At 48.2% G+C, this 15,217-nt stretch overlaps 1 protein-coding gene across 2 annotated transcripts in view; it reads left to right on the top strand.

Annotated features, from left to right (window-relative positions):
- The window catches only part of LOC106571677 (centrosomal protein of 128 kDa), a 46,413-nt gene that overhangs the window by 9,598 nt on the left and 21,598 nt on the right, over positions 1 to 15,217 (top strand). For both annotated transcript variants that reach the window (XM_014145016.2, XM_014145017.2), the window contains exons 12-16: positions 5,286 to 5,428; positions 5,823 to 6,110; positions 6,930 to 7,253; positions 9,007 to 9,333; positions 10,945 to 11,109. In XM_014145016.2, coding sequence (XP_014000491.2) covers positions 5,286 to 5,428; positions 5,823 to 6,110; positions 6,930 to 7,253; positions 9,007 to 9,333; positions 10,945 to 11,109 — 1,247 coding nt within the window. The remainder of the gene's footprint in view (positions 1 to 5,285; positions 5,429 to 5,822; positions 6,111 to 6,929; positions 7,254 to 9,006; positions 9,334 to 10,944; positions 11,110 to 15,217) is intronic.

Below are 15,217 nucleotides of genomic sequence, written 5' to 3'. Positions count from 1 at the left end.
TTGTCGACAACACCCAGGGGGATTCCACACCCTCTTCCCACTTTTCCCTTTGAGACCGGGAGAAGTGGCCAGGGAAGGGTGTATGAGGGGTCCCCCAGGCACGTCCCTATGGCGGTGACGGTTGACAGGTTGTTGCTCCACCGGACGCTGTTCCCCTCCACGCTGTCGTCCCTCAGCACAGGGTGATGGGGCAGGAGAGGGACTCCACCGTCGTTCAGGTGCAGGTGGGTGGTGGCGGCCTATTTGCCTTGGACCCGGGGCCTGAGGAGGCGGCATGAACCGTCTCAGGGTCTCCCGGTCCCTACGAACCTTATCGGTCTGCTCCAGAATGTCATCAACCCCTGGGCCAAACATCAGCCCTGGGGTGATGGGGAGAGTGGCAAATGTGCTCTGGAAAGCTGACGGGATTGGGCCAGCCAGAGATGGCGCCGGGAGGTAACCACCTGCGCCATGGCCCGTCCGTTGGCGTGGGCCACATCCCCCGGGAGCAGGAAAGCAGGCAAGACACCTCCATCACTTCCCAGAGGGGCTCCTCTGTGCCCTCCTGCAGCCGGGGCAACAGAGTCTGCAGGTAGGTCTGCAGCAGCATGGCCAAGAGAGCAGAGGGACCCATATGTTGCTTTCAGATCCGCATCAAAGACTCTGGGGGGTCCCGTCTTCAGTCACGGGTTCCGCCCTATAATCTCCCGGTCCGGGAGGACTATGGCAGCTATCATGGTGTCCATGGTCGGGTACTCCCGGAGGCCGAGTGACTCTGCGCCCGCAACATAACTCCATGGTCCAGTCTCTGCTGTGAGTCAGAAGCGCCCCCCCTGGCAGAGGCCCAGCTCTCCTGCAAGGCCTCGTGGAACTCAGCAGAGATGGGGACAGATGGAGAGTCATCACTGTCCACCAGTTTGATGTCCAGTGCATTGGCTACCCGAGTGAGTAGGCCCCTCATAGCCTCTCGAGCCGCTGGGGGTGATAAAGCCCCGCTGGTGGCTTCTGATGGCCTGTCAGCCTGGTAGCCCCGCTCACGGTGGTGAACAGTGCCAGTATTGTCCCCCAGGAATAGCCTATCACTAGCCAACAGGGATCAGCTGTCATCGCCATCGAAGCTATCAACCTCCTGACACAGGGCATGCACCCTATGTTCAAGGTGGTCCCAGCGGTCTGACTCCTGCTCCTGTCCAGGACTGGCAAGCAGATGGGCTCTGCCTTCGGTGGCTCTGGCCATGCGTCCTGGGAGGGGTACTGGGCCCAGTAGAGGGACTAACAGCTCGCTGGTGCACTACTCCTGAGGGAGGGAGCTCGTTCTCATCCTGAGCCCGAGCCTGGCTGACCTACTCGCGCATGGCCTCCAATCGCACCAGGCGCAGGCGTTCTGAGAACACCACACAAATCAGGCATCGAGTAGGGCACTCCACCACCCTCTCCGTGTGGCACAACCCCAGGCAGTGCATACACGAGGTATGCGGATCCCCAGGGGGGATGCCACCATCACACCTGTCACAAATGGAAGCCTTAAGCTCAGCCAAGCCGACAAGGCCACGGAGCAAGGGTCTGACGCCCTGGGAGAGCTTATGTCATGACCCGCCTGGAGGAATAGGAACCTGGTGAGGAATACATTACCCAGTACCTCTGCAAAAAAACAGGGAAGACCCCGGTTGGAAAAACAGGCAGACAAAAAAACAGCAACCAGGTAATGGATTTGATTTGATATTTGTTTTTTTGTTTTTAGGCCAACTGCAATATTACCTAGCAGTAAAAACAGCACCATATGATGGAGTAACTCTGTTAAGGAACTCCGAAGTTAATGTCTCAAAGTAGTGGAAAGCCCACCACGATACTCTTACACTCTGCAGGGGAAAGAACAAGAAAAAAAACCCTGCAGGGTAATTAGCAGAGAACCCTACGGTGCAGGGAGCAGCATGTTAAAACAATTCACAACACACACATAGAACAAGCCAGTCGGCAAGTTGTGTAAGGTAAATTACAGTTTGAGGCAGTAAGAGCCACCATACTAATGGATGCACACAAAGTCCTGGTGTAACTCTAACGAACACAAGTACGACAAACCACAGGCAGAAGATACAGCTCAACCACACACAGCAAGTGGAGCACTCAAGGTGGAGGGGCTGGCCATGTGGTCAGCTGCTCCAGGCTGCAAACAGCCAGTGAGTATACCTCCATGCAAGATATTACACTTACCAGTGACTTACCAAGCTAACTTCAGAAAGTTTGTACCTCAAACCATACGACGTCCGCCGAGAAAATGAAAGAACGTGTGTCGCGGCCATGGGGTCTATATATAGGAGCGTACGTACCCCAGCCGTGACACAGGTGTACACGGGCACAGGTGTACACGGGAGTGAATCTGTAAATCCTCACCTCGGATGTATGCCTCCGCCAAGGAGTGATACCAACATATTGGAGTGATCCAATATAGTGAAACATAACTACTGCTGGCCCACAGGAATGTGTTTTTTTCAGAAATTGTGGAGGCTGCATCCTGTCTGAAACTAAATGAAGGCTGTTTTGATATAGTGTGTGTGTTATCTGACATGTAGAGCATTGTACACTACCGTTAAAAAGTTTTAGAACACCTTCTCATTCAAGGGTTTTTCTTTATTTTTACTATTTTCTACATTGTAGAATAATAGTGAAGACATCAAAACTCTGAAATAACACATATGGAATCATGTAGTAACCCAAAAAGTTTTAAACGAATCAAAATATATTTTATATTTGAGATTCTTCAAACAGCCACTTTTGCCTTGATGAAAGCTTTGCACACTCTTGGCATTCTCTCAACCAGCTTCACCTGGAATGCTTTTCCAACAGTCTTGAAGGAGTTCCCACATATGCTGAGCACTTGTTGCCTGCTTTTCCCTCACTTTGCAGTCCAAATCATCTCAATTGGGTTGAGGTTGGAGAATTGTGGCGGCCAGGTCATCTGATGCAGCACTCCATCACTCTCTTTCTTAGTAAAATAGCCGTTACACAGGCTGGATGTGTGTTGGGTCATTGTCCTGTTGAGAAACAAATGATAGTCCCACTAAGCCCAAACCAAATGGGATGGTGTATCACTACACAATGCTGTGGTAGTCATGCTGGTTAAGTGTGCCTTGAATTCTAAATAAATCACTGACAGTGTCACCAGCAAAGCACCCCCACACCATAACACCTCCTCCTCCATGCTTTACAGTGGGAAATACACATGCGGAGATCATCCGTTCACTCACACCGTGTCTCACAAAGACAGGGCGGTTGGAACCAAAAATCTTCAATTTGGACTCCAGACCAAAGGACAAATTTCCACCGGTCTAATGTCCATTGCTCATGTTTTTTGGCCCAAGCAAGTCTCTTCTTATTATTGGTGTCCTTTTAGTATTGTTTTTTTTGCAGCAGTAGTAACACTGGGTGTTCCTTACCTGTAACGGTCCTGATGAGAGCCAGTTTCATCAGCGCTTGATGGTTTTTGCGACTGCACTTGAAGAAACTTTCAAAGTTCTTGAAATGTTCCATTTTGACTAACCTTCATGTCTTAAAGTAATGATGGACTGTCGTTTCCCTTTGCTTATTTGAGCTGTTCTTGCCATAATTGGTCTCAACCCCACCCTGTGCAATTGGGTCCTGGGCCGCCCCCAGGTGGTGAAGGTAGGAAACATCATCTCCACTTCGCTGATCCTCAACACTGGGGCCCCACAAGGGTGCGTGCTCAGCCCCCTCCTGTACTCCCTGTTCACCCACGACTGCGTGGCCATGCACTCCTCCAACTCAATCATCAAGTTTGCAGACAACACAACAGTAGTGGGCTTGATTACCAACAACGACGAGACAGTCTACAGGGAGGAGGTGAGAGCACTCTGATTGTGGTGTCAGGAAAACAACCTCACTCAACGTCAACAAAACAAAGGAGATGATGGTGGACTTCAGGAAACAGCAGAGGGAGCACCCCCCTATCCACAACGAAGGGACAGCAGTGGAGAAGGTGGAAAGTTTTAAGTTCCTCGGCATACAAATCACAGACAAACTGAAATGGTCCAACCACACAGACAGTGTGGTGAAGAAGGCGCAACAGCATCTCAGCACTTCAGGAGGCTGAAGAAATTTGGCTTGTCACCCAAAACCCTGACAAACCTTTATAGATGCACAATCGAGAGCATCCTGTCGGGCTGTATCACAGCCTGGTACGGCAACTGCACCGCCCTCAACCGCAAGGCTCTCCAGAGTTTGGTGCGGTCTGCACAACGCATCACAGGGGTAAACTACCTGCCCTCCATGACACCTACAGCACCTGATGTCACAGGAAGGCCAAAAAGATCATCAAGGACATCAACTACCTGAGCCACTGCCTGTTCACACCGCTACCATCCAGACGGCGAGGTCAGTACAGGTGCATCAAAGCTGGGACCGAGAGATTGAAAACAGCTTCTATCTCAAGGCCATCAGACTGCTAAACAGCAATCACTAACTCAGAGAGGCTGCTGCCTACATTGAGACCCAATCACTGGCCACTTCAATAAATGGATCACTAGTCACTTTATACAATGCCACTCTAAATAATGACACTTTAATAATGTTTACATATCTTATATTACTCATATCACATGTGTATATACTGTATTTTGTACCATCTATTGCACCTTGCCTATGCCGATGGGCCATCTCTCATCCATATATTTCTATGTACATATTCTCATTCACCCCTTTTAGATTTGTGTGTATTAGGTAGTTGTTGGAGAATTGTTAGATTACTTGTTAGATATTACTGCACTGTCGGAACTAGAAGCACAAGCATTTTGATACACATGGTTAGCAGATGTTAATGCGAGTGTATGTGACAAATAAAATTTGATTTGATATTTACCAAATATGACTATCTTCTGTATACCCCCCCTACCTTGTCACAACACAACTGATTGGCTCAAATGCATTCAGAAGGAAAGAAATTCCACAAATTAACTTTTAAGAAGGTACACCCGTTAATTGAAATGCATTTCAATGCACCTTATGAAGCTGGTTGAGAGAATGCCAAGAGTCTGCAAAGTTGTCATCAAGGCAAACGGTGGCTATTTGAAAAATCTCAAATATAAAATATATTTAGATTTGTTTAACACTTTTTTTGGTTACTACATGGTTCCATATGTGTTATTTCATAGTTTTGATGGCTTCACTATTATTCTACAATGTAGAAAATAGTAAAAATAAAGAAAAACCCTTGAATGAGAAGGTGTTCTAAAACTTTTGACCGTTAGTGTACGTGTTGTCTGACTTCGATGTGTTGTTGTTGTTACATTTAGACCGGTCGTCGGAGCTGGAGAGAGAGGTGCAGGAGCTGAGAGCCCAGCTGAGCAGGACATCTGTCCTCAGTGAGGTGGACGATCTCAGGAGGACTCTGGAGCGCAAAGACCGAGAGAGAACACAGCTCTGCAACCAGGTCGAGGTACGTGTGTATGTGCGTGCGCGTCGATATGTAGGTGTGTGTTATGCATGTCTGCCTGAGTGAGGTTGAATCAGATTGTCTTTATGCCACAGCTTCTGTTTGCTGCAAACACTCTCTTGATCTGGTTAAATGTGCCAAGTAAGACAACAGTCAGAGTAGAACATCAGTCGTCTAGCTAGCTAACAGTCATTTTTCCGCCTCATAGAGCTGAGATCTGTCAGTTCACTGAGTGGAAATATCAAACGCTCCCTACTAAGCACAAAGATATAAACCACTTTGTAGTGGAAATATTTTTGACTTAATAAAGGTATAGAGGATATATTTACACCGTTTTTTTTTGTCTGCACTATCTTCACTGAATTTCTCTCTCTTCTTCACCGTCTTCCTACCCCAGGTGTTGTCGTCAGACCTGGCAAGGCGCGAGCAGCAACAGTTGAGGATGCTGGAGCAGTTGAAGGAGATCCAAGGCCGTTCGGAGGCGTGTGCTGCCGAGAGGGCCCGGGCCCTGCTCAGGGCTGAGGAGGCTGAGGCACGGCTCCAGGACAGCTCCACGAGGAGGGAGGAGCTGAAGACCAGAGCCCAGGAGGCAGTCAGACAGTGGAGGGCCAAGTGTAAGAGGATGGAGAGGGACATGGAGGAACTGAGGGGACAGGCCCAGCTGGACACGGAGAAAGCCAAACAGGTCTGTATTGAGACTGGGAGGTGACGGTGCATTGAAAGAGATGCATCGAGGTTGGTTTTGTGGATGACACTGTTGCTGATTAGAAGAGTGATCAAGTGCACTCCTCTGTTACTCTTGGTAAAGCTTTCTAATAGCCAAAGAGCAGCTGTCAAAGTGTTTTTCGGACTCATACTGGCCTTATGAGGCTGAAGAAGACAAGGCTCATTTACAGGGGATTGGAAGCGTGAACTGCTAGATCTACTGAGGCTGCTGGTATGGCTGGCTGGCCTTAGCTAAGTGATTAGCTGTAGTCAGTCAGCCAGGCATTATTAGTGGGAATGTCACCGCTCTGTTTCTTTCTGCGCTATGAGTCACCTCAAAACTCTCTCCCCAGCAGCAGCTGACTTGCTGACTGACTCACACCTGGCTCGCTCGCTACGTGACAAGAATGAATACCCTGAATCATTTCTCATCTTAATAAATTAGGAGGCAGAGAATGAAGTGCTCAATTAACTGATTAGGAGTGGAGCTCTGAGCTGGGAGAAAGCCTTGCAGACAGTCTCTCAGACAGCAGATTAGACAGTGGGGTGATTTGTAAGAGTTGGATCAGAGACAAAAAGGCGAACCAATCTTTCTTAAACAGACCAGGGCTAGGCCTATAGCCTTAATACAAATCTGAGCTGAGCGACAGCTTTTCACTATCTACGTTGAAGCTGGTGTTTGCACTTTAAATGCATTGTCCTCTTCACTTCTCCCCCTTCGTTTGTCTTACTCTCATCCCTCTCTTCTTTTCCCCTCTCCTCCTTTTTCACCCCTCTCATCCCTCTCCTCTCCCCCCAGGCGTGTAAGGAGAGAGAGCTGTCCCAGGCCCAGCTGAAAGCCTTCTCCCAGCAAACTGAAGGGGTGCGCAGGGAGCTAGCGGAGGTGCTGGGGCGTCTGGCTCAGAGCGAGGAAGAGGTGCTCCGTAAAGACGTGGAGCTGTCGGAGACGCGGGCACGTCACCTGGGCCTAGAGCAGGAAGTGAGGGAGGTGAGGGAGGCCTCCATAGCCCTGGAGGAGGAGGCCCAGCGGCAGTCTGTCCTGCAGGTTAGGCTGAGAGAGGAGAACCAGAGTCTGGAGGAGAGGGCTGAGTCCATGGCCCGACGCAGCCAGAGAGACCAGGAGGTAGGCTATTTCATAGCAGAGTCTGAAAGGGCATCCTATTCCCTAATATACAGTTGAAGTCGGAAGTTTACATACACCTTAACCAAATACATTTAAACTCAGTTTTTCACAATTCCTGACATTTAATCCCAGTAAATATTCCCTGTTTTAGGTCAGTTAGGATCACCACTTTATTTTAAGAATGTGAAATGTCAGAATAATAATAGAGAGAATTATTTATTTCAGCTTCTATTTCTTTCATCACATTCCAAGTGGGTCAGTAGTTTACGTACACTCAATTAGTATTTGGTAGCATTGCCTTTAAATTGTTTAACTTGGGTCAAACGTTTCGGGTAGCCTTCCACAAGCTTCCCACAATAAGTTGGGTGAATTTTGACCCATTTCTCCTGACAGAGCTGGTGTAACTGAGTCAGGTTTGTAGGCCTCCTTGCTCGCACATGCTTTTTCAGTTCCGCCCACACATTTTCTATGGGATTGAGGTCAGGGCTTTGTGATGGCCACTCCAATACCTTGACTTTGTTTTCCTTAAGCCATTTTTTCACAACTTTGGAAGTATGCTTTGGGTCATTGTCCATTTGGAAGACCCATTTGCGACCAAGCTTTAATTTCCTGACTGATGTCTTGAGATGTTGCTTCAATATATCCACAATTGTCCTCCCTCATGATGCCATCTATTTTGTGAAGTGCACCAGTCCCTCTTGCAGCAAAGCAGGAGTGACAACATGATGCTGCCACCCCTGTGCTTCACGGTTGGGATGGTGTTCTTCGGCTTGCAAGCGTCCCCCTTTTTCCTCCAAATATAATGATGGTCATTATGGCCAAACAGTTATATTTTTGTTTCATCAGACCATAGGACATTTCTCCAAAAAGTATGATCTTTGTACCCATGTGTAGTTGCTAACCGTAGTCTGGCTTTTTTATGGCAGTTTTGGAGCAGTGGCTTCTTCCTTGCTGAATGGCTTTTCAGGTTTTGTCGATATAGGACTCGTTTTACTGTGGATAAAGATACTTTTGTACCCGTTTCCTCCAGCATCTTCACAAGGTCCTTTGCTGTTGTTCTGGGATTGATTTGCACTTTTCGCACCAAAGTACGTTCATCTCTAGGAGACAGAACGCGTCTCCTTCCTGAGCGGTATGACGGCTGCGTAGTCCCATGGTGTTTATACTTGTGTACTATTGTTTGTACAGATGAACGTGGTACCTTCAGGCGTTTGGAAATTGCTCTCAAGGATGAACTAGACTTGTGGAGGTCTACAATTGTATTTTCTGATGTCTGATTTCTTTTGATTTTCCCATGATGTCAAGCAAAGAGGCACTGAGGAAGGTAGGCCTTGAAGTACACCTCCAATTGACTCAAATGATGTCAATTAGCCTATCAGAAGCTTCTAAAGCCGTGACATCATTTTCTGGAATTTTCCAAGCTGTTTTGAAGGCACAGTCAAGTGTATGTAAACTTCTGACCCACTGGAATTGTGATACAGTGAATTATAAGTGAAATAATCTGTCTGTAAACAATTGTTGGAAAAATTACTTGTGTCATGCACAAAGTAGATGTCCTAACCGACTTGCCAAAACTATAGTTTGTTAACAAGACATTTGTGGAGTGGTTGAAAAACGAGTATTAATGACTCCAACCTAAGTGTATGTAAACTTCCGACTTCAACTGTATTGAACTGCTTTTGCCCAGGGCCTAAACATTAAAACTTTGGGCTTTAAAATTATAAATGAACTAAGCATAAAGTGACTTTCTAAGGAGTTACATAGCCTCCAGGCAGCCATGAAGGAGTTAACCACCGCCCGTGCCCAGCTCACCACCCGTCTAGCTGATGAGGCGGCGTTCAGGACGGAGCTCCAGAGGAGTGGGGCGGAGGGGGCAGCGCGGCTGGCCGCAGCCCAGGAGCAGAGGGCTTCCCTGGGGCAGCAGCTGGAGCTGGAGAGGGAGGTACACCAGAGGGAGCTGGCCAGTCTCAGAGCCACTGTGCAGAATGGCAGGGCCAAGCAGGATAGAGACATACAGGAGACACTACGACTCTGTATGAAGGAGAGGAATGAGATGGAGCATCACCTCAAGGAGATCAAGGTAGGTACTGGTTCGTGTAAGGCGCGTTCAAACTGCACCTTAGTCCGGGGCTAGGTGATCTTAGCCCGGGGCTAGGTGATTTTAGCCCGGGGCTCGGTGATTTTAACCCGGGGCTAAGTGAGTGTTCACACTTGCAAATTGTAAAGTGGGCTAGCACCAACCTTAGCCCAGGGCTAGCTGGCCCTGCTCCGGAGCAGAGTTGGCACCGACTTTCCAGGGTTAGCCCCAGAAACACGTTGCCAAAATAGCCAGTGTGAAACGGGGTCAAGAACAACGCCTAGAATGCTTTTACTGTTCAATCACAAAAGCAGCACATTCACTTAATTGACATGTGCTCGTGATGCCTGCACGTTATTTTGATAAGTAAACTCATATCGTTTTAATCCTTCCAACTGACGCTACAAACTGCTGGAACGGCAGCAAACGCTCCATTTTCCTCCGTTGTCATAGCTTTTCTATTGACATTTAATTGCATGTTACCATGATGATAATAATATTGTCGCATGATTCCGCCTGGATCATGCACAGCATTCTCTGTACGGGGCGAGATCAAATTTCAAAAGGGAGCAAGGTTTATTCAAACCATCACTGTTAGAAATCAAATGCTAGGCCAATGTCTGTTAGCCCAGGGCTTTGGAATACAAGTGTGAATCCTTGTATCCGGTCTAACCCGGGGCTAAAAACAATGAAGTGTGAGAAGGCTTGTAGAGTAGTCCTCACAGTTCGTGTATCGTATATTCTCCACTGCTTGTTATTAGCTTTATAATAGCTGTGGATATTTTATCCCCTTGTAATTAATATTAATTAATTCATATTAATTAATTACAGGGGCTAAAATCTGTCGTTCTGCCACTGAACAAAGCAGTTAACCCACTGTTCCTAGGCCGTCATTGAAAATAAGAATTTGTTTTTAACTGACTTGCCTAGTTAAATAAAGGTAAAATAAATATTACTCCCTTGTAATTAACCTTGGTGGAACAACGTCAAGGTAACCCATTATTATCTGGCATCGGTCCCGATGAAGTGGAAGTGGGAATTTCTCAGGAAAATGTTCAGCTCCGTTTTTCTTTAATGTGATTTCAATTTCCTCCTCTTTGCCTATCCATGCAGTCCCAGAACTCACACGCCCAGTGCTTTGAGCCAGGGTGAATCTAGGACAGTAGGTTCCTACAGGCTAGAGGTGGATAGGAAGGCCTGAATATTTACACTCTGCTTCCTCCTTCCCTTTAGTGTGACTAGCTCATCAAGGCAGCTAGGCAAATAGGGGCTTGGACCCTCCTGAAATCCACACACAAACCTGAGTAGAAGCTGTTCAGGGTCCTGTTGGTTCCAGACTTGGTTCCCTCGGTACCACTTGCCATGCGGTGGCAGTCTTTTCCTTCCTTCCTTCCTTCCTTCCTTCCTTCCTTCCTTCCTTCCTTCTCTGAGCTCATGTTCACAATCCTCCATCTTCCTTCCTCGCTTCTTAAAAACACTGGAAGAAAACCTCCAAGGTTGCTCCCTTCAGACCTTCTCCTGTGTTTTTTAAAAGGTTGGCTAGGGTTTCCAATTTTAACCCATTTTATTTATGAATACATTTTTTGTAACTCGTTTTGCGCATCCTCCCTGCAGGCGGATGCCGCGTCGGACAAGGAGCTGGTGAGGGTTCTGCGTGTGAAGCTGGACAGGATGAAGACTGAGTGTGACCGGATGACAGAGGACCTGAGCGAAGGAGAGGAGCAGCGCTCACACCTCCGCAGGAAATACCAGCTACTTAAGCAGGAACTGGATGACAAGGTGAGCCTAAAATCTCCAATCCAAAATTACATCTAGAATCGCCTTCCTATTTCGCAACAAAGCATCCTTCACTCATGCTGCCAAACATACCCTCGTAAAACTGACTATCCTACCGATCCTTGACTTCGGCGATGTCACTTACAAAACAGCCTCCAACACTCTACTCAGCAAATTGGATGTAGTCTATCACAGTGCCGTCCGTTTTGTCACCAATGCCCCATATTTGTCGCCAAACCCACTGGCTCCAGGTCATCTATAAGTCTTTGCTAGGTAAAGCCCAGCCTTATCTCAGCTCACTAGTCACAATAGCAGCACCCACCCGTAGCACGCGCTCCAGCAGGTATATTTCACTGGTCATCCCCAAAGCCAACTCCTCCTTTGGCCGCCTTTCCTTCCAGTTCTCTGCTGCCAATGACTGGAACGAATTGCAAAAATAACTGAAGCTGGAGACTCATATCTCCCTCACCAACTTTAAGCATCAGCTGTCAGAGCAGCTTACCGATCATTGCACCTGTACACAGCCCATCTGTAAATATCCTCATCCAACTACCTTATATTGTTATTTATTTCCTCCTTTGCACCCCAGTATCTGTACTTGCACATTCATCTTCTGCACATCTATCACTCCAATGTTTAATTGCTAAATGGTAATTATTTTGCAACTATGGCCTATTTATTGCCTTACCTCCCTAATCTTACTACATTTGCACACACTGTATATATAATTTCTTATTGTGTTATTGACTGTACGTTTGTTTATTCCATGTGTAACTCTGTGTTGTTTGTGTCGCACTGCTTTGCTTTATCTTGGCCAGGTTGCAGTTGTAAATGAGAACTTGTTCTCAACTAGCCTTCCTGGTTAAATAAAGGTGAAAAAAATGTAAATAAATGATCCACACGTCCACACACAGCCTCCCTCTCCCCTGGCCCCCTGGCCGGTTAGTTTACATTGACATATTGATTATTATTATTATTTGTTCCGGAACTCCAATTTGAGCAGCAGCAGCTGAAAAATGAGCTCCTACAAATATTGAAATTTACATGGATTTTAGAGTGAAGTACATCGGAAAAAAGCTAAAGAAAACTGCAAGACTGAATAGGAGAAAAAACAAGCAACAAACAAAGAAGATAGGCTTTTGAAAAATAACTATTTTTCATAAAATTGTAGTTATCTTAGCTAGCTGAATTGTTTACCAGTTGCTAAGCAGTTGCTAGGGACTCTTTTGGAAGAAGCTAGCTAGCTAACGAAGAACAACAAAGAATATCTAGTTAACAGAAGAAAAGAAAGAGAAAATCAGGACAGAAGAAAAAGGATATCAAAGTGAAACAGTTGTCTAAAGACACAGGAGACAATAATACAAGAAACAACACTTCTGTAGCTTGTCAACTATGTGTCTGTCTATCCCTGTTCTCTCCTCTCTGCACAGGCCATACAAACGCTTCACACCGCGTGGCCGCTGCCACTCCAACCTGGTGGTCCCAGCGCGCACGACCCACGTGGAGTTCCAGGTCTCCGGCAGCCTCTGGAACTGCCGGTCTGCAGCCAACAAGGCTGAGTTCATCTCAGAGTTCATCTCTATGCTACCCTCCAGTCCCTAGACTTCCTGGCGCTGACGGAAACATGGATTACCACAGATAACACTGCTACTCCTACTGCTCTCTCTTCGTCTGCCCACGTGTTCTCGCATACCCCTAGAGCATCGAGCCAGCGGGGTGGTGGCACTGGAATCCTCATCTCTCCCAAGTGGACATTCTCTCTTTCTCCCCTGACCCATCTGTCTATCTCCTCATTTGAATTCCATGCTGTCACAGTTACCAGCCCTTTCAAGCTTAACATCCTTATCATTTATCGCCCTCCAGGTTCCCTTGGAGAGTTCATCAATGAGCTTGACTCCTTGATAAGTTCCTTTCCTGAGGATGGCTCACCTCTCACAGTTCTGGGTGACTTTAACCTCCCCACGTCTACCTTTGACTCATTCCTCTCTGCCTCCTTCTTTCCACTCCTCTCCTCTTTTGACCTCACCCTCTCACCTTCCCCCCCTACTCACAAGGCAGGCAATACGCTTGACCTCATCTTTACTAGATGCTGTTCTTCCACTAATCTCATTGCAACTCCCCTCCAAATCTCCGACCACTACCTTGTATCCTTTTCCCTCTTGCTCTCATCCAACACTTCTCACTCTGCCCCTACTCGGATGGTATTGCGCCGTCCCAACCTTCGCTCTCTCTCTCCCGCTACTCTCTCCTCTTCCATCCTATCATCTCTTCCCTCTGCTCAAACCTTCTCCAACCTATCTCCTGATTCTGCCTCCTCAACCCTCCTCTCCTCCCTTTCTGCATCCTTTGATTTTCTCTGTCCCCTATCCTCCAGGCCGGCTCGGTCCTCCCCTCCTGCTCCGTGGCTCGACGACTCACTACGAGCTCACAGAACAGGGCTCCGGGCAGCCGAGCGGAAATGGAGGAAAACTCGCCTCCCCTGCGGACCTGGCATCCTTTCACTCACTCCTCTCTACATTCTCCTCTTCTGTCTCTGCTGCTAAAGCCACTTTCTACCACTCTAAATTCCAAGCATCTGCCTCTAACCCTAGGGAAGCTCTTTGCTACCTTCTCCTCCCTCCTGAATCCTCCTCCCCCTCCCCCCCTCCTCCCTCTCTGCGGATGACTTCGTCAACCATTTTGAAAAGAAGGTTGACGATATCCGATCCTCGTTTGCTAAGTCAAACGACACCGCTGGTCCTGCTCACACTGCCCTACCCTGTGCTTTGACCTCTTTCTCCCCTCTCTCTCCAGATGAAATCTCGCGTCTTGTGACGGCCGGCCGCCCAACAACCTGCCCACTTGACCCTATCCCCTCCTCTCTTCTCCAGACCATTTCCGGAGACCTTCTCCCCTTCCTCACCTCGCTCATCAACTCATCCTTGACCGCTGGCTACGTCCCTTCTGTCTTCAAGAGAGCGAGAGTTGCACCCCTTCTGAAAAAACCTACACTCGATCCCTCCGATGTCAACAACTACAGACCAGTATCCCTTCTTTCTTTTCTCTCCAAAACTCTTGAACGTGCCGTCCTTGGCCAGCTCTCCTGCTATCTCTCTCAGAATGACCTTCTTGATCCTAATCAGTCAGGTTTCAAGACTGGGCATTCAACTGAGACTGCTCTTCTCTGTGTCACGGAGGCTCTCTGCACTGCTAAAGCTAACTCTCTCTCCTCTGCTCTCATACTTCTAGACCTATCTGCTGCCTTTGATACTGTGAACCATCAGATCCTCCTCTCCACCCTCTCCGAGTTGGGCATCTCCGGCGCGGCCCACGCTTGGATTGCGTCCTACCTGACAGGTCGCTCCTACCAGGTGGCGTGGCGAGAATCTGTCTCCGCACCATGCGCTCTCACCACTGGTGTCCCCCAGGGCTCTGTTCTAGGCCCTCTCCTATTCTCGCTATACACCAAGTCACTTGGCTCTGTCATATCCTCACATGGTCTCTCCTATCATTGCTATGCAGACGACACACAATTAATCTTCTCCTTTCCCCCTTCTGATAACCAGGCGGCGAATCGCATCTCTGCATGTCTGTCAGACATATCAGTGTGGATGACGGATCACCAGCTCAAGCTGAACCTCGGCAAGACGGAGCTGCTCTTCCTCCCGGGGAAGGACTGCCCGTTCCATGATCTCGCCATCACGGTTGACAACTCCCTTGTGTCCTCCTCCCAGAGTGCTAAGAACCTTGGCGTGATCCTGGACAACACCCTGTCGTTCTCCACTAACATCAAGGCGGTGACCCGATCCTGTAGGTTCATGCTCTACAACATTCGCAGAGTACGACCCTGCCTCACACAGGAAGCGGCGCAGGTCCTAATCCAGGCACTTGTCATCTCCCGTCTGGATTACTGCAACTCGCTGTTGGCTGGGCTCCCTGCCTGTGCCATTAAACCCCTACAACTCATCCAGAACGCCGCAGCCCGTCTGGTGTTCAACCTTCCCAAGTTCTCTCACGTCACCCCGCTCCTCCGCTCTCTCCACTGGCTTCCAGTTGAAGCTCGCATCCGCTACAAGACCATGGTGATTGCCTACGGAGCTGTGAAGGGAACGGCACCTCCATACCTTCAGGC

This window comes from Salmo salar, chromosome ssa15, assembly GCF_905237065.1.
Source record: "Salmo salar chromosome ssa15, Ssal_v3.1, whole genome shotgun sequence".
Lineage (NCBI taxonomy): Eukaryota > Metazoa > Chordata > Actinopteri > Salmoniformes > Salmonidae > Salmo > Salmo salar.
The sequence above is the reverse complement of the archived record's forward strand: the minus strand, read 5'-3'. Positions and strand labels throughout refer to the sequence as shown.